Here is a 19,813-nt window from a genome sequence, read left to right as displayed (position 1 = left end):
CAAAAGAGAACCGACTTGTGCACCCTTGGATATACAGGAGCATTCTTACTATGAAACGAAATTAGTATTTTGACTTTCAATTAAACTTTGTCACGTTTTTTCACGTTGATCGTTTTTCCAAACTTTCAAGTTAGATCACGCTTTCTCTTCAACTGCCGAAGTAGATTTTATTGAGTACATTGGAAGCGCCTTTTAGCGAACGAGGAAAACCATTTTATCAACTGAAGCGGACGGTGATCACGTTCGGCGAATCCTGTTCAACCGCAAAACCGTAAATTTGTCGGCGATGTCAGCACACAGAGCGGAAACATTGTACAGTGCTGCAATCCATTACTACAGTATAACCCTCCAGAAAAAGAAATCGCTGCATTTCAACTGGGAATGACGTCTATACTAATTTTCTTGTCTGCTATTTTCTAATCAGCTAATTCTGATTACCGTTAATGACTACAACCGGGACAACAAACAAGGTATATATGTATACTACGGTGTAGACACGTAATTTCGAATCGCCAAAGATATTTATTTCGATTTATTTCAATAATTGGTTCCAATGATTCTCAATACAGTTGTTACGGGGTAGATAATTGTGATCATGGCGAACGGCTACCCATGACTGCGCCACCAGCGATATTATTAAGGCATATTTCGGGTTGGCAACCCGTCAACCACGCGCCCTTACGAAGGATAAGAAGAAATGAGAAGAACTTGCATCGAGGAGTCGAATGCTTGAGTGTATAATCGATGTATTGTCAAAGATATGGAAAGCGCAATGAGAAGACTTGAAGGAGGAAAAAGGGAAGAGAGGTGGATTTATATGTTGACCGAATGAAAGATTATTTGAGAGTGAGAATATGGGGGGAAGGATGCGAAGGACTGGCTACTTGCAGTTCAGGAGTAGAGGGAGCATTCTGCCGATGCGGCATGGAAACTGCGGCAATGAGGTGACGATGAGAAGAGGACGCAGGGTGAAGGTCGCTGTTAGAGTGTGGGAAAAGAATCCAAGGTCCGGAGGACGGGACACAATAATTATTCCTGAATACATCATAATTGTCACCAACTAATTAAAGGACAACCTCATTAGGGACAAATAAAATATAAATATATATGTCCACGTTCATGTTAATGTGAAGGAAGAGGTGTTTGGTTAAAGTCGGAAAATAAAAATATTCTTTTGCGGTACCTATAGATCGAGGTTTGAGTGAAATTGTGTGGAACGTGCGTAAGAGTAACGGACTCAGTATTGTCAGTCTAAAGTTTCTTGGATCAGCCACTGGAGTCGTATGCTACAATCCGGCAGAAACGAACCGAGCCGAGGGTAGCGCGCTGGGTTTCAGCTATTTCAGTCGAGCTCTAGACACGGTGATGACCGGAAGTGCTCGAGACAGTTGAGTAGATTTCGGTTTCCAAGCAACAGAGAAACGAGAAGGGAGTCCGTCAATTTGTAGTTGAATACGCGGATACGCGGATGCATATCAGAGGCGTCTGCTTCTACGCGGCGTGGAAACTCTCCATACCGTGAACCGTTGAGACGGTGACGTGAGAGGTCCTTGGTGACCTGACTCCGGAACAAAGGTGTCATTGACTATCGTGTCCCCGTAATGTCCGGGACAATAGTTTTGTATCAAAATTATCTATAAAATTAATTTTCTTTCGATGTAATTCAGCTAAATATATTTCCCTTTTTCGAGTTCGCAACAACAAGTGATGAATTTCAGGGATATCGACACTAAGAGGAAACCTTAAGTTGGATTAATTCTATGAACTTTCAGTCCATGTCAGAAGCGTGAAACAACAGGACATCACCCGGAAAAATATCGTATCAGTGGTCAACGAAACAGGCACCTCGACATGCGTCGTTCTGCGTTGTTCGCGGCGATAAACGAACAGGCAAACAGGGAAGTGGTCGTGGTTACACGCCAATTCGACGGAATGGAGAAGTAAACATTTGTCAGGATGACTGACAGGTTTTTACGGAAGTGCGCCGCATTTTGAAATATTCTCATACCAAGATACTCTGACTCGTGTTATGGCAATCGTTGCGAATTTAAACCATTTAATGGCTTCCTTTTCAATAATATGTTTTTATCTAGTATTTGAATATCTGATTACAAGTCTTGGCAGATCTGCCGAAGGCTTTATACAATATGTGGGAAGTAGCGACCAGTTCTGATCAGTATTTATAATCAGTTTTGTACATTCAGTTTTGCCCAGCTCTATTCGCGTCTGGCAAATGCAAAAGAGACTATAAGTTTGCAGGCTTGTGTGGCTAAAGTTCTGACGTGGATTAGTGCTGTATTTATCGAAAACAAACGAGAGTCGCTTTTTGAGTCGATAATATTTCTAATCATGGCCAATCGTATCATTCGAAGGAGTCAAAACTCCGGAAAACAAAGTTAGCTCAGATTTCATCGCAGAGTTGGGGTGGGCGATACTGATCCACTATTCCCAGGCCCACGAGGCAGAAATACAGAGGACCAAAATATTTCTTTTACACTTGTGCAATTCCCTAGTTGGCCCAACTTCCTTGAAATTGAGCAGAGCCAATCAGTGAGTCGGTAGATTCTTTAAATCACGAACCAAACGCCAATAGGAACATTGTGCTCGAATAGAATGAGTCTCTTCGAAGAGATCTATCTACCAGAATAGTTCTGAAAAATCTACTTGAGCAACAGTTGATCAACTCTACGAGATACTTTGAATCCTTATTTCGAATCTTCTTACAAGAAAAGTTCTAAATCTTGACCTCTTAGTGAAGCATTTCTTACTTGGAAACTCAAAGTGCGTAAATGAAATAATTTTATACCGGTAATAACCAACTTAGTCTTTTGTCAATTGATGCATTTCAAAATAACTACCTTTGACTTTTGTTTCTGATCATATATTCTGAACTAACTTTTGTTACTGTGTTCTGATCCATTGATTTTGAATAAACTCTTTGACCTTGTGTTTAATTTGAAATTCGAGTCCAATTAATTAACAATCCCCTGATTATCGTCCATTGTTTTGACGACATTCTATCAGAAAAGACTTGAGCAAGTAGTTCGATTCGCTTCCACATCCCGAATCATCAAGATCAACGAAAGTTGAATGCGACACTCTTTCACTACAAAGGCTCAGTTCCTGTCAATACAAGCTTCACCAAGAGAAGGAAAATCCACGTTCATTTCAAGTAAATCGACTGCGATTCGAAGATCGTTCGATCGAAATGATAATTAAGAGATGTTTGCTTTTTGTATGTTTTTTTTCATTGCTAACAAACTTTGTCATCGTGATTGTTCCGATATTTTTCATTGTACACAATACCAATTCGTGGCTCACTTTTGTAAACTCTCCTAATGAAAATCATGTCATTCACCATGTATCACGTGATTTGTCTGATGTGCTTCTTTACGGCGTATTTCTAAAAACTAGACTTACATTTGGTAACTACTGAACCTACTGAATAAAGAAGAAACTTGCAGCAAAAAAAAAAACGAGTACGTGAAATATCAAAACAGTTTGCAAATATTAAAAGTAAGCTCCGTGTATCGAGTTCATTGTTACGTGCAACTGTCGCTTCGACAGAATTGTATCTTTGCGCGCTGAGCATCGTGATATGCCCGGGCAGGTAACCATAAATCAACATCCGATAGGTGGATCGTACTCGTTTCATTGTAAATCTTCTCCGATGGTGCCCGATTCTTCTGCGCTTATCGCAGTCTCTCTCTCGCGTTTCCAGATATCAGCGTAAATCTTGGTGTACGGATTGCCCAGGTCCAGATAAAACTGAAACGTGTTTTCATGTCAACGTCGCGGCGAAATATCATGCAACGTGAAAACAAAATCATTCTGTAATGCACATATTACTGTTTTAAATGCACATGTTGCGATGTTTCACATTTCAGAAATTTCCAACTTTACTACAGCCGCATAGAAATGATGCTTGCTTTTGATCAGAAAAGAAGCTTTAAATGAGTACAGTAGCACAAGTTTTGATTAAGGTGTGTGAAAATGATTTTTCAGAGTGAGTGAAAAGCAGATATTAGCAAATCTTTAACACGTGTTAACTTTTTCTATTGCACAAAAAAAGTATATTACAGCCCAAAAATATTATCTGAAGCGCATAACTGAGAAATGGTGGTATACAAGGCTCGCAAAAAATGCGGTAAGACATTTCTTCCTAAAATTCGAAACAGATAATACGTGTCAAAGATTTGAGAATTTATATTTTTCAGTTTTTGAAAATAATTGTATTTGCACACCCTGAAACGGAAGTCATAGTGCTCAGCCTCTTTGCGGCTTCTCTTCAGACCAGCAGCAAGCATTTTTTGCATACGTCCGTGGGTAAATCAAATATTATTTGAACGCGAAACATTCTAATATATACACATATATGTATATTGATCTCTACAATGTATGCAGATGATGGATGATATACTTGCAAATTTCACGGGCGACTAAAGTTGAATCAGTGATTTCATGGACCGCGTCTAAGTCACGTTTGAATACCTAAGAATGATGAATCTTTTGCAAAATATCGAGCATACCGTTTTCACCTGCTCTTCAATCAGCTCGGCTATGTTGATCGTCAGCTTTTCGAACGACGGTCGTTCCGACGGCTCCGCTTTCCAGCAACGAACCATCATTTGGTAACTAGAATGAAGGTGAGAAAAGGTGGTTCAAAACATCTCTACGTGTTGAAGAGTTCGTTCGTTGCTGATTCGGGTGAAATCGACGCTTGCCACTCACATGCTTTTCGGCGCGTACGGCGGTTTCTCCATACGATAACCTTCGGCTAGTTTTCGGCACATATCCTCAGGTCTTATCAGGGGATAAGGAGTTCTCGCCAAAGAAAACAGTTCCCACAAAACGACGCCGAATGACCAGACGTCCGATTTGGTAGAAAACACTCGATCCCTGAGCGACTCGATGGCCATCCACTTGACGGGGAGAGGACTATTCTCCGTGCTCTTCTGATTCTCTTCTTCCCGAAGAGACTTTGCCAAACCAAAGTCACAGATCTTTACCACGTTGTCATCGGCGAGAAGTATATTTCTCGTTGCCAAGTCACCGTGTATGATCTGAAACACGATTCAGTTTCAACTCCATTCTACACGCCGACTAACATCACTGATTTTGTGTCCGAAGAAGACTAGCGAAAAAGACCACGAGTGAGCTGTGTCAGTATTGGGAATTACTGACGCAAGATAATTAAACTTGTATCTTCCAACCTTTTTCGCGCCGAGATACTGCATGCCACAAGAAACCTGCCAAGCCCAACACACCAAGTCGTGCGTGCACGTCGGCCTTGAGTTGAAATCCGTCCGATCACCTGGATACTTCAACGGCGCGTTGAGTTCCGTTAAACTGACACTCGGGGAACAGTCGTCCACTCCAGCATCCGCAGACTTGAAAGTAACGTTATTCGAGCAGTTGGCTATTGTCGAATGACCATCGGAACGTCTGTCCGTGTTTGTACTGCAAGCATAACACAATACAAATGAGGGATAAGATAGATCAAGAATTAATGGACTTGTTTTCGCAAATTCTATTCACATGAGCTTGGTAGTTCCGATGTTGATGGCAAATTCTTAGAGATTAACGGCAAATGGGTTGCAGCGAGACAACTTAATAAGCTTATGACAAGATATGATACTTTTCGTGACATCAATCGATCACAAGTTATTGAAACTCTAGTTTTGACTATCATCCGACGATTCATTCCAATACCACCATAATATCATGGGATAAATAAGTGCACAGAGATGAGATATAGATGCGTCGAAGGTAACCAAAATTCGTGTCAGTATTGGAGGCCACTTACCCAACGTCATCGACATTGATAGCGTCTTCACGGGAGGCCAAAACGCATATTTTTTCTCCGGAATCGTTCAATTGATCGATGAAGTTGACTCTGCGTCGTACCAAATAGTCGTGTAAATTCCCGTATCGGCAGTATTCGACGATGAGCAAGAGTTCGCCTATCGACATCGAACGGAATACGTGAGTGTCAGTATCCATGACACCGTATGGTGTGAGAACGAACTTGATTTAAATTACGCGAATCGACTCACCCAAATCAATATTTTTTGTGCACGCGCCGAGAAGGTTGACAATGTTCAGATGTTGACCCAAGTAAACGAGAATCTTGAGTTCGCGAAGAAGGGCCTTCATGCAGTTCAGGTTGGCCGTCGGTCGGACCGTCTTGACCGCAACTGTCGTGACTGTTTCGCGTGGGCAGATCGTCTTTGCCTGTGCCTTCCTCACTACGCCGAATGCACCGCTTCCTAATACTTCGTCTGAAAGGTAAATATCATGCATGTCGGATCACCGATTATGTATACTCGGAAAAACTTCAACGGAGCATATTGGGTATTGCAGAAATAGTCTGGATCGGATATGCGTGGCCAAATGACCTAAAACTTTTTTGGAGAAAAATCAAGTCAATGAATTGAAGTCAGGAAAAAAGTGCCCACTGATTCAATACTGATGTTCATCTGGCTATTGTGTCCGCCGTAAAGATCTCTCGGCGATCTCCTCAGATCACATGGATAGAATTTTACGAATTATAGTGATTTCCAGATGTGACGAAAACAGATTTCTCTATTTACGATGTAACAGCTGATGTTCATCTACAATAACGTTTACACGTTTGAATTATAATATAATATTAAACATTTTTTGTTTGTTTAAAAAACTTACGAGGATCTAGTCAGGTAGCAAAATCAGCATATAAACCTGCGAATCGGATCAAAAACAGACTTTATTAGTTTTGAACACTGTAATCAAAAAATCTCTTCTTTAATTTCTTATGTTTCAGTATCGGATGTTCGAATTTGCTCAGATTTGTTTCTATTATATACCAGAAAGTTTGTGTTCACTATCGTTAGCGCATGCAACATTGCCAGAGGTTCTCAAATCAGTATTTTTCTAGAATTTTCCCGACTTTTGAATAAAACAGTGTAGCTTATTCCTACTTAATTATCGGAGGTCATACTCGTTTTTTCGAGACAATAAACTTCCCACGCATGGGTTCGTGGCACCCCACCCAATTTTTTATTTTCACTCCAAGTAAGTCAATGGTCGGATTTTCATTAGTTTTATTCCATTTCGGTGGCAAACTGATCGATACATCTATCAACGCATTGACAATGTCATAAGAGTTGAAGACTTCTGGAATATAGTTGCCTACGAAATGTCGGGCAATAGATGGATGAAGAACGTAACCGGACGTAATATAACCTCGATTTTTCAATTAAATCGCATTATTGTGTACGTCAAAAGAATTGTCCCGCATTTTATTCACTGTAATAAATGAGCAGTGTTGAAGTTGACCAATAGTGTCCGCTGTGCACTACTATAGAACAACTTTTGGAATTGATCACGAATTTATAGCTCGGATATTGTAAGGTTGATGCCGAGAATATTCTATGGAAGTCCACATCACATTTTTTTTACAGTGTTAAACTCAATTGTTAGTGCAGTGAATCTGAAGATGAAAATACAGACGAGTACGCGCCATATTCTGACATTGCAAGGATCGTGCGCTTGTATGTTTTATCAATAAATGTTGGGCGCCAATTGCTTCGAGCAATATCAATGATTCATAGTCACACGGAATGCGGAGAGCAATGAAAATTCCTCACCAGGACGCTGGAAGTAATCCATAGGTTTTGTAAATATCGCAAGCAATTACGTGCGATAATTGGTAAATATTACTTCATTCACTCAGGAATTTGACAAGCTTATGAATCGATTCTCACCCATGATTACAGGACTTATTGTGTTTAGTGTTGAGGATCGAGCCCAATTTCAAGTGTTCTCGGATATTGTACACAAGGAAATAAGCGTTGATCAAGTGTGGCGATTCCGCTATCGGAAGCTTGTACGCAAAGAATAAGAACGGATAAATTATATTTACTCCGCTTTTACATTTTTCCCGTGATTTGACACAAGGAACGAATAACGTTCATTGGTCTGTAATATTGGCATATACCTAAATAACATTTTCACTATGCAGCAATGAGCTACCGTCACTCGTAATGAAATCAAGATAAACCTGCTACGGTGGTCCGTTGTTGAGAAACGTTTCGGTGAGGTGGCAAAATACAAAAAGTTAATACATGTGTCTAAATCTGAAGATCCGCTAATCGTAAGAGTCAATCAGACTCTATCAATTAACAGAGAGGACTGAAGATAATCCAGGTGCCCGAATGCCGATTGAACACGTGATGTGAGAGGATCCAACAGGCGGAAAGTTCGAGGTGCGATTACTGATTCTCAACACTTATTCTTTGACTCATTCAACTCGTCAAGTCCTAGATATTCACGACAATATGCTAATTTGCTTATGATATAATTCGCAACATCGACCGCCTTGGCCCGGCGAAGTTTGCAGAATAAACATTTTACTCGCGGCCGCAATCGGTTCGCCAATCTTCTGATAAAACGTATAATTCGCTGAATAAAACGATTTCTGGCAGATACAATATAATTGGCTTTGTCATGTGGATTGAATACAAAAAATACTTTTCGACATACTCATTCGGCCCATCTCATTATCGGAAGCTGAATGGTGCCCATCTCGATAGGATTCGTCGAAACGGATGATCACTATTCACTACCGGAGAAGAAATAAAGTAGCGCGTTACCAAGTTTCAAGAAATCCCGCGGGAATTCCCATTTCTTGTTGTACGGCAGTAACTCGGCCTGATCGCTCACAGCCAATTCTGGATCCAGAGGAATCGGGGCCCCGATATTGAAGTACTCCAGTCTTGCTTTGATCAACTTTCGTGTCAACGCCTGTGCAACAACATGTCCCATGTCGATTAATCAGTCCGTTCACCGTGGCACGAAGGCCAAGACTGAATTCATCAGGGTATAAGTACCTTTTTGCGAAAGTTCCAAGCCGCTATCGTTACAACGACGATGACAAGTAGAGTAACAATTGCTCCCGTAATCAGCCATGTTTCATCTTGTATCCCACTTCTGGAATCTGGAAATGCGATAACGTTATTAAATCTATGATACGTGTATCACATCGTACGAATACCTTTTCTCATACACCCCGACTTTGGGCGGAGGATTCGCTGAAAAATGCAATTATCGTTCCGCACAGATGTAAACGAGTTGCAATTGGAACTTGGCAGCTAAGGATGAGCGAAAGATAGAAAAAATGTTATTCATTTTGCAGGTTTAGTTACAGAAACATCACGATGATTGGCAAATATCAAAAGAAGCGAGTGAGGTCGAATTTTATTCATATTTCCATATAAATTCTATCAGTTCTCCATATTACCCATACTTGTGATGTACGTAAAAGCTTCTTTTTCCTCGCTCCAATTACCGCATTGCGTTTTGTAATCGCTGCAGGCTGCTACTTTGAATCGATGAGTTTTGTTCACTAGAAGATCTTCGAATGTGTGGGAATTCTCGGTTTTGTTCACGTACAGTGGTTTGTTGGTCAAGTTTTCAGTGCTCCACGCTAATTTATAGTAATAAACGCGGTCTTGCAAGTCCGTCGGCGGTGCATTCCACGCAATCGTTATTGAAGCGTCACCCGTTTCGATTACCGAAACATTCGGGATGAATTTCGGGTCTGGAAATTTCAAGATTTATCATGTCTTGCCTCACAAATGCATATCCGTTAATGTAGTATCAATACCTCTGTCTTTCGGCACGACGTCTTCCGACCAGGAAGAGGGGCAAAAACGTTGCGTACAGTAATTATCGAAGCATAGATCTAATCGAAATTGGTAAGAGACCGAAGTTGTCAGATTCTCGAATTTCTGATAATTTTTTCCAGTCCATAATAACGCCCTGAAGTGTTTTACACCACTGATGCCTGTCTCGTACATTATCACTTTATAATATTCAAAAATACTTTCAATCTCCCTCGGTCGCTTCGACCATTCAATCGTTATTGAATCGACAGACGTTTCCTTAACCCAAACGAGTGGTACGTATACAGGATCTGCAGAAAGACTCATTCTAAGCAAATCACCTCAAATAAATACAAAATGGGTTTGCACATATTTAACCAAATAAAGTGAGAAGAAATAAATATTCCATTTATTTTTATACACATATACTGGACATCTTCTATATTATTCTCGGAGAAAGAATATGCCAGATTCACTAAATTTATCTCTTCGGAGAAATCAACGACTCGAGGTGCGTGTTTCTTAGCTGTTTGAAATATGCGGCGTTTCATACAAAAATGTATTTTTTTCAACTCATCACTGTTATTTTCCGAATCAAGTGCTACTTCTTTATTCAAAAAAATCACTGGTCTCACTATATTCTTTTCCCATGCCTGACGATTACTTTTACTCGCTGTAGTCGTTGCCCTTAATTTTACGGAACAATAGGAAATCTTTGAAACGACTTCGTATGCAAAAAATAAGCACAGTTTCTGAGAGCAGTTTACCCCAGAGTATAGGTTTACAATAACACAGAATCTGCTATACTTATACCTTTCTCAGTAGTCTTTGTCCACCTCGAAAAAAAATGTATCTCACTGCCTGTTTCAGACATCAGAATAAATTTAAACCAGTAGGCTGTGTCTGGATTACACGCTGTCGTAATAAAGGCACCACTGGAGGTGCTAGTCGTCGTTTCATACTCTCCTCGCCATTTCAGTGAACCGTTTTGCTGGATTTTTATGACAAGCGCCGGATGTACAGGGATCATATCTTTTTTTAAATTCCATTTGACACAAATGCTACTTGCATCCAAAGCAGCGACAGTAACCCGCATTAATGATATCCCGGAATCGACAAGAAGTTTACGCTCATTGCGTTTAGTCAAGTTTTTGTGACCTTTTGCCCAGCATTCGTAAATTCCGTCGTCTTCTTCCAAGACGTTTGTGAAATACAGACCCATTCTTGAATACGTCTCGTTGAAGCGCCAAGTTTTGGTGAGTTTCCTCAAGTTCTCTTTGCTTGTCGGCTGCCCGTCGATTTTTCGCCACCCAAAGTCGGCGAAAGATCCCGGCAGGTCGCATGTTAGAGCTGCTGGCTCCCCTGGACTCGCCCAAACATTTATGACGCCCCGAATTATTCGACCTGGCCGAAAAATATGGAAAAATTACAATGGCTTCGTTAGGTTGCGCATACTAACTGACATCTTGGTGGCTGACCCTTGGAAATTTTTACTTTTCGGATTTTTCTTCAAGCCCTTGTCTACAGTTGATGAGACTAATATTGATATTCATGTTATATTCATCTGATTATGTTCGCGATATGAATTTCACTTGTCACTTATCTCAAATTAGTTGAGTACAATGATATTATTCTCGTCATATTTCTTTTCAAAAGTAACTCGGATATTCGGCCAACCTCGATGTCTGTTTCATCAATTCTCAACTATTAATTTCTGTAAATTCTCATATTTTCAAAACAGAATGGCATTTTATTCAGATTTATCAAACCGCTCAAGACCCGCGTGTGTGAAAGCTCACTGCGTTTCACAACTTCGAACGCGACACTGCATCCAAAATGTAATTTTCATGCTCGGAAAAATATTCGATTGTATTCAACAATTGTGGCATCGTCCGCGTTGCGAAGAAATTAATTGACGTAATAAATTCACCGATAAAATCTTGAAATATTTCGAAATCTCTTGTCTTACTCCTATTTTCCGAAGGCGAAGTTCGGTGTTTGAAAGTCGGAAAAACGTGGTTCATTTTTCACAAATGTCAGAAGATTTACTAACGAAAGTTTATTCCAAGAGTTTTTTTGGTCTAGCGTCAATAATTATACAGAGTGCTATTTTCGAAAAATTTACTTCTTTGTGAAAAAGGTCGCATTTTTTCACGTCTTCTCACATACATATCTGACAAGTTGGCAGCATGGTTGTTGAAGTATTTCAGAAAATTGCTCTATGGGAATTTTTCACTTACTGTCTGGATGTTCGAATAAATCATGGAACCATCGCCCGTAATGCGGGAATCACGACTCGAAAATTCGCATGAAAGCATCATTTGCTTACTTAGATTTATCGTATCACTTTTTCTCCGAGTGCCGGTTTATTGTCACTCACCTTCGACATCTAAATCACCGTCAGCCAAAACGAGACAACCAGATAGTAATGTTACCATCATCAGCACGGCTCGACGATCCCCCGACATGACGTCTGGAGAACTTCGCTTCACGAACTACATTAAAAACCTCCTACTTATGGCAAAGGGCAAAACTGGTTATATTATTAGCACAATCATACTTGAATTCCGATAACAATCCCAACACACGGATCGTGTTTTATCGCAAAACTCCTAATCTTTCTCCAAATTCGATACACACAGTGAATTAGTTGTACAGTGCGTGTTTTGTGGTTGCACGTTCCGTCGTTTCCTCAACCTTACCACGCAATGCTTGTTATCAGCGGTTCCGTTATGATAATCAAATTTTAGCCGAGTCATGTACGGTTTGTTAATCGTTCACACCTTTAATCGGTCCTTACTTGGTTCGACTACAATTCGATACTAATAAATGAATACATCTTTCGTCATATGAAAATACAAGTTTGGTAACGGTAGATAAACTTTTTTCCCGAGTAATAGGGTAAGAGACCGATCCTGTCACGAAGGTCGAAGTTTGGCGAAATTAATTCGTCAATTCTCAATAAAATTTCGTTGTTTTTTATTTTCCAATTTTCTTTGGGCTCGTGAAAACTTGCGGTGAACGCCAGGAACATCACAAGTAAACGGTCAAGCAAACGGTTATCTAACCTTTGGCAAGTAAAATATCCATTCGGATGAAATGCATTTTCAATGCATATTGGAATCGTAAAACAGGATTTCCACTGGAAAGTCATCGGATTAGTGAGAAATAAAACAAGGAAAATAATGTGGCTGTGGTTAGACGCCGATTTAGATGAAATCAAGGAATCAAAATTTGCCCTAACGGCTGACCGAGGCTTTCTCGGAAGCGCAACGCAATCTAGAATGTTCTTATATCGAGATACTCTGCGCCCTTATTTTAGTTTATAAATTTGCAAATATGAATGGAATTTTGCATGGAATTGCAACGTTTCAGAGTCAAACGCCACAGCCAGCAGAAACTACTGCGCTGAGAGAAATTTTTAGTTTCGGTTACCGCACAGTCCTTGACTATTTTCATTTTTTACCGCAATCGAAAAATATTGTTCTAGGTAGAAAATGAAAATTAGTTTTCTAGCTGTTGCCGGAAAGTCTAGTATCCGTTACTATTCTGTCTCATTACGATCAGTGTTGCTATATTTACTTGCAACTGTTGCGAAAATTTAATGCTCGTGCAACGATAAATTGACGTTTAAGCCTTGTTTAGTTAAAAAAGTAGAGTAAACCTCACAGACTGATTTCGCGTTGCAATTATCAAAAAAGGATCGACGATAGCGCAAAATGGGAAAGCGTACCACGTTTTTCCTAATTCCAACAATATTCAAACAGTTTTCTTAAGGGATCGTCTCAGTGTGACACTCCGAAAAATCACTGATTTTCGCGAATTTTTTTTTTAATGTTCACATAAACTAATCGGTCCGGTTTTTTTTTCATAAATAAATACGTTTATGAAGAATACAAAATGATTTTTTTAAAGTTTATTTATTGAGTGCATCATTGTTGTATAAATTGTTGTAATTTCACGTGAAAAAAAAAGGTGCTGCACGGTTTCCGCGATGACGGCCGCAATTTTGATCTGAAAAAAAAATTTGAAAAAGATTATTGATCTGTAGGAAAGTCGCTATCGCGCTATGGAGGGTTTTTTTTTTTTTTGCAAATTTGACAAAATGGCGGCGGTTTGAACAAAAAGTGTCGAATGTGGCCCTTTTTTTCGACAGTTTTTCGTAAAAAAAATGGGAAGTTTTCAAAAAAAAAAAAAAAGCTTCCATAGCGCGATAAAGAATGACGTTTAAAATGTTCTCCCGAAATTGGAACTAGATATCTTTAAAACTCTTCCTTTGAGAGTGGAAACCGTTTTGAAAAACACCATTCTGAGAAAAACGCGTTTAAAGATTGAACTTGGAAAAGTTTAGATGAATCGTTTACTTACGATCAATCGGCGATGCCAGGTCTTGATTTTTTTCTTGAGGGTTTCTCTCGTACGTCTATCCGTGGTGGATGTCAAAAACGAACTGAAATGCTTGGACAGTTTATTCTGCAAGGTTATAGAACCTAAGCACCTTAGTACTCGCGCAGGTAGAAAACCCGTTCCCTTTCTACAAGAAACGCTGTAGCGACAGTAATAATTTGAATTTCGATTTAAAAATTTGAGAGAATGTTTAGAATAGTGTATACTATACGATAATGCAAAAAAAAAAAAAACAATTTTTTGAAAATTTCACACTGAGACGATCCCTTAACGATACCTCTGTTATTCAATTTTTCTAGTTACTGTAACAAGTCAAATTATTCTCAGTGTGCTGCAGTGAAGTTTCGTAGAAATTTAAGATTCTTTGGTGTAAGAATTTAATTATAGGACGTACGCATCCTGTTCTCGGGGAAAACTTGGGAATCTTGATTTTCATCGTTAGCTGATGTATGCGCAAACGTATGATCTTTATATTCCGCACCGAGTGCAGCGATTCTTCTTTGTATAAATGTGTTGCCGGTACTTCATAACCATGCAATTACATACGATTGAAACGAGCACACATCAGCCTTGGCATAACTCCGAGAATAACTTTATCAATTATTCTCTGAAACTAACGGATACCGATTGATCACCCGGTTCTGTACACGCTGTACAATTTAACGTATAACGTTATCCATAACCGTGCTGTAAATGCAACAACACAAGCGCATAAAATGCGAATCGTTGCATTCTCACTTTAATTTCACGTTACTTACACTCAGAGAGTGGAATGTAATTATCACATCGGTTTCAGGGCTTCTATCGACAATCTGCACGGCATTTAGATCTCAAGATCTACGAGGTTCAACGTGCAGTGATCAAGCGATTTTTCAAATACGGAGAGGCAACAATCCGCGCCGTGATCGGTTTGCACTGAGAAAAATTTCATTTGTTACTTTTTTGCTAATTGCGACGCAAAATCAGTTTGTGAGGTTTACTCTACTTTTTTAGCTAAACAAGGCTTTAACGTCAATTTATCCTAGCACGAGCGTTAAATTTTCGCAAAAGTTGCAAGAAACTCTAGCAACAGTGATCGTAATGAGAAAGAATAGTAAAGGATACCAGACTTTCCGGCAACAGCTAGAAAACTAATTTTCATTTTCAACCTAGAACTATATTTTTCGATTGTGGTAAAAAATGAAAATAGTCAAGGACTGAGCGGTAACCAGTACTAAAAATTTCTCTCAGTGTGAATATTACATTTCGCGGCAAACACGTCGTCGATTGCTTAATTATCGCAAAATTGTACGCTACCGATTTAACCGACGTGTGAAATTCATTACCGTCGTATTTATTTTTGTTTTCCCGTTCCGTATACAGCTCGGTTAACCGCAATTACCGTTTCCACGCAATTATCCTGCATGGCTTATGTGTATAACGCTTGTTATACGCCGGCATATCGATACTTTGTCGGCGCATTTGAGATACGCCTGATCAATAGTCGTAATCTGTAATTGACGCAGCGTCGATCAGCGCGGTTCGATGTATATTTTGCATTACCCGCGAAAGGCTTTCGAATACTACCGAAATTTTTTATTTTTACACCTTGTCTTGCAAATCCTGCGTTTTTGCTAGAGCTGCGTCACGTGACCGGCCGAAAACACTCGTAAACAAGTCAAAAATGATGCAAGAAAATTCACTCGTATCGTCCGAAAACGCTTTTATAACAATTTTCAGCGACTAGAAAATTCCAGCGACTAGAAAATTCAGTGTACAGTTAAGTCGACCGTTTCGTTTATTTTGTAAAAAACCGCAGTCGACAATCTACCAAAGTTTTTCTAATTAATTAGCATAAACAAGATTGTGGTAATTAATTAACGAAACATTTATCAAAGTCTTGAAGTCAACGTCACGTGCGATTTTCTAGAATCCTGTTCAGAATTTGCCGAAAATTCGTCAAATTTGTAATGTTCGAGACGTTAATTTACTTTTCAAAGTAGATAAAGCACAAGAATACAAATTGAACTTGAGCCATAGAATAATTTAAATAGGTAATAATTAATTCTCATAGTTTCTTTCAGTCGATAATGAGGTGGTTACAGTAAAAATATAAGTAATAGGTCGAAAAGATCTTAGCTAACAATAAGCATGGTTTCGTACACTTAAAACTGCGCCATCTATTCGCGCATCATTGTAGCTAGTAACTGAAAGGTTCAAATCGCTTGGTACAAAAAACTGTACAAATGCATTCGAAGCGTCTTTTCTTATGCCGGGTCGAGATTGTGATTCTCGGCATTATGTCCGCAACAAGTTTCGAGCATGGATTCTGTTTTACCGACCGTGCAGCGTAGTTTGGCTCTCGATCACGATCGATACATTTAGTCGGAAGACCACGTCTCTTATCAAATCACGGTTTATTTTTGCGTTGATCTGTAATTGTGCCTTCAATCATTTTGTATAAGACTCTGGCGTCTGATAAAGAACTAGAGCGTGCATATTTAATAAATACTAAATTTATTTATCTGAAATAAAAATTGAAAATTACACCTGATAACTGATTAGAAAGTGCTAACATCCGTTCGCGAGGTAACGTCCAACCCATGAAAACCTTACAAACGTCAAGTTTTATCCAAAATTTTTAATATAATACACGAATTTCAGGCTCTTTATATTTCTGCAAAATTGTACCGATATTAATAATAATTGAATCCTTAATGCAATTTTTTGTTTTATTTTTACTTGTATACTTGCTGTCCTAATAGAATTGTATGAAAAAATTCGAACGTAACTACCGCTTGAGAGCAAAATCTTTGTGGGGAAGCTTTTCAAATTTATTTCTTCTTTCAGTAATTTTCTTGCAATTAAACGCGATTAATCATCGCGATACAGCTGAAATGGAATTGGCTGTGAGGACTGCCTGCTCAATTTGCATTGACCAATCGTTGACGGTGAATAAACGACTGTAAATCGTTGATTGGTATAAATATTTATGAGGCGGTCTCTTCAAACGTTCTTATTTATCGCTGCATTTGTTTGAATAATTATCGTACAAGATCAGCTAGAATGTATTGCGTATGTATATAACTTGGACAGTGACGTGAATCTCATCCTGAATCTCGATTCTCTTGCATATAAGGTGCCAGATTTTTACATAATATTATAGCGACCTGTTTATGCTGCAGATCCGAAATTGGAATCTTAAATTTATCAAAATTTACTTATTTGCGGGACGAGTAATCAATCGTCAATAATCAGAAAAGAGTGGAATATTAATTCTGTTTGATGCGGCTTTCAACTATCAAAAACATTGTCTTATTTTTTTAGTAAAGAATGTATGAAAGTCGAATCCAACTTTTTATTCCAAGTCAAGGTTTCGAGTTCAAAATAGAATTTGATTGACAAAAAATAATAATTACACAGCAATCATTTGTTTGACTGTAAAACATATAAAGAGCTTTTGTAAAATTTTAACAACAGCTAGTTTCTCTCGACGATAAACGAAAAATGAGCTAAATGGAAAAGAACAAAACAGAGACCGGTTCAATTTCCTTCGAAGGTGTATAAAAAATTAGGAGTTGGTTTTGACAATTTCAGAAATACACCGCACTTCAAAAATGTAACTTGATTTCATAAAATCCCAAGTTTGAAAACAAATCAAAAGGAGACGAAATGAAAAAAAAAAAGAAAAAAAAATACCCGTCCAATTGTTTTGAATTTTTGTAACAATTTAACAAATCGGCAATAACACTGAGTGTTCGGAATATAACTTGCAAGTTTGAAAAATAAGGGTATAAAAATTCTCAGAGTCGCATCTTGTGACAAAATCCACACCGCGAGACCCGATAAAATAAAAAGAGAAACGATGTCGCAATAATACATCCGCCGAGCTGTTGTCCTAAAAAATTTCACTTGGCATTAAATTAAATCCTGTTGGTTAGTTTCTGGCATTCGTACCGCGAGTTCAGATCCACACACTTAATGTAATATAATGTATGCGGTCGATTGTACGGATTATAAGATTGACGTGTGTACTTACCCAGCTGTCATTGAACATCGGATTTTAGAGGCGGTTCGAAGGCTCGTAAATCCTGCCGCTGCTGCAGCTGCAACGACGGGAATTATATTGCGTCTATCTACACGTTGATTTTTAAACGTAAGATTTTTACCGCGCTTACAAAACGCCGCGTGTTTACCGTTATCGACACAACTCGCTTGTGCGATGTGCCTGCATTTGCATTACACGTCCATGTTATATTTTTACGCCATATGCGCGTGTGTACAGCCATAAGGTACCCATGATTTTCATATGTTGTTGTCCGTCGATCGGTGAGAAGACATTCTCCGTCGTGATAGAAGTTGGCTTGTCATTCGATTGAATATGTGTGCCCATTTACTTGTCAAACCGTTTCTGCTATGCTGTCACAGAGGTATAAAGGTATCATCGACATTTTTGTTCCAGGTATTGTACGATAATCGCTGGAGATATTTCAATATTTCTTATGCAAATTTGATCGGAATAATCGCGATCTGATGAGACAGAATAAAAAAAAAAGAAATCGAAATGGAATTATTCCATGGGAAAACTCTGAGGGCGTGGAAATGTAATTTTTTCAGATGTGGTTCGAATAGTTTAAACAGTCTTTAGAAATTTTCTGAGAGAAGAAAATTTTTCTGGGAGTTGAATAGTCGACCAATAAAACGTAATTTGGTTAAGATGATCAATTATTTTTAGGAGAGATTTGTAAACTGTAAAATAAAAATTCTTTAGGTTTTACTATCCCGGTCAAACTTTGGTTGTTTGATTATTAAAGAAACGCTTTGAGAAAGTTTTAAATTATTCCGAAATTTCCGAAATTGAAAATAATAAAGATACTTGTAAAAGTTCCAATCTGTCGATAAGTCGAAATCTGGTGATTCGCCCAATGAGGTACGGAAATTTTTTTTTCTTCCAACTATACAATAATCACTGAAAGACAATCATCACTGCATTCCGTTGCCGTGTGAATAATCGAGCAGGTCAAGATTCAGCTTGCCTAATAATTTGAAACAACTCATTGACTGAGTGTAAGATTATTGATCCAAGTCCCCGAATTTTTATAATGAACTAAACCATGAAGTGAGTGTAAATTTTCTAATCTTTCCAATACAAGGTGTGAACACCAAGGAGAAAAAGAATGATATATAAAGTATTTTTACGAGTAAATACTGCAGTATGTTGGGTTGCATACGGCTGAGGAAAATATCGGTAATACAGACCTACCGAGTTATCAACAGGTAGCTGAAACTGCCCGTGTTGCCAAGTTGTGTAGACTCGACCAAGCAGTTGTTTCGTTTTTTATAACCCATGCTAAGAAGCGTTCAGTGATCGGGTTACATTAAAGTGATTATATTACTTGAATTGACTCAAGTGATAATGACTCGGTAGGTCTGTTTTACCGATATTTGTTCCCCTTAGTGGTATGCAACCCAACTTCCTACAGCCTTCACTTGGAAATACTCTGTATATAGGGGAAAGCGCGGGTATTTGAATGCTGCAAGCGAGATGCACGAAATCATGAATAGCGTCCGAAAGTCAGCTGTCAAAAACGTGTCAATTTACGTTCAAACATCGCCTGACAAGAGCGACCCGCGATGAATTACACGCATTCGATTTGCATGTTGAATGGCAATCCGCATGCATGAGTGTGTAAAAATTGTTCCGTCACAAAGAGAGGAGGACGAGGTGAGAGGTTAAACGGGGCAGTATAATACACATTGTACTGTATACATGATGTATAAAC

General features: G+C 38.8%; 2 protein-coding genes across 4 annotated transcripts in view; one reads left to right on the top strand and one right to left on the bottom strand.

Annotated features, from left to right (window-relative positions):
* LOC124306257 (NAD(+) hydrolase sarm1) overlaps positions 1-19,813 on the top strand; it is a 197,302-nt gene that overhangs the window by 19,646 nt on the left and 157,843 nt on the right. The gene's annotated exons all lie outside the window — the stretch shown is intronic.
* On the bottom strand, positions 2,989-12,134 carry LOC124306259 (insulin-like peptide receptor). The gene is made up of 12 exons (XM_046766751.1): positions 12,025-12,134; positions 10,458-11,048; positions 9,647-9,955; positions 9,281-9,580; positions 8,871-8,977; positions 8,634-8,784; positions 6,057-6,281; positions 5,807-5,963; positions 5,214-5,460; positions 4,732-5,063; positions 4,530-4,635; positions 2,989-3,768 (listed from the first exon to the last, which is right to left on the bottom strand). The coding sequence occupies exons 1-12, from the start codon at positions 12,110-12,112 to the stop codon at positions 3,652-3,654; spliced, it is 2,730 nt and encodes a 909-aa protein (XP_046622707.1). The 5' UTR covers positions 12,113-12,134; the 3' UTR covers positions 2,989-3,651.

This window comes from Neodiprion virginianus, chromosome 5 (genome assembly GCF_021901495.1).
Source record: "Neodiprion virginianus isolate iyNeoVirg1 chromosome 5, iyNeoVirg1.1, whole genome shotgun sequence".
NCBI classification, from domain to species: domain Eukaryota; kingdom Metazoa; phylum Arthropoda; class Insecta; order Hymenoptera; family Diprionidae; genus Neodiprion; species Neodiprion virginianus.
Note: the sequence above shows the minus strand (reverse complement) of the source record. Positions and strands in the feature narration are given on the sequence as shown.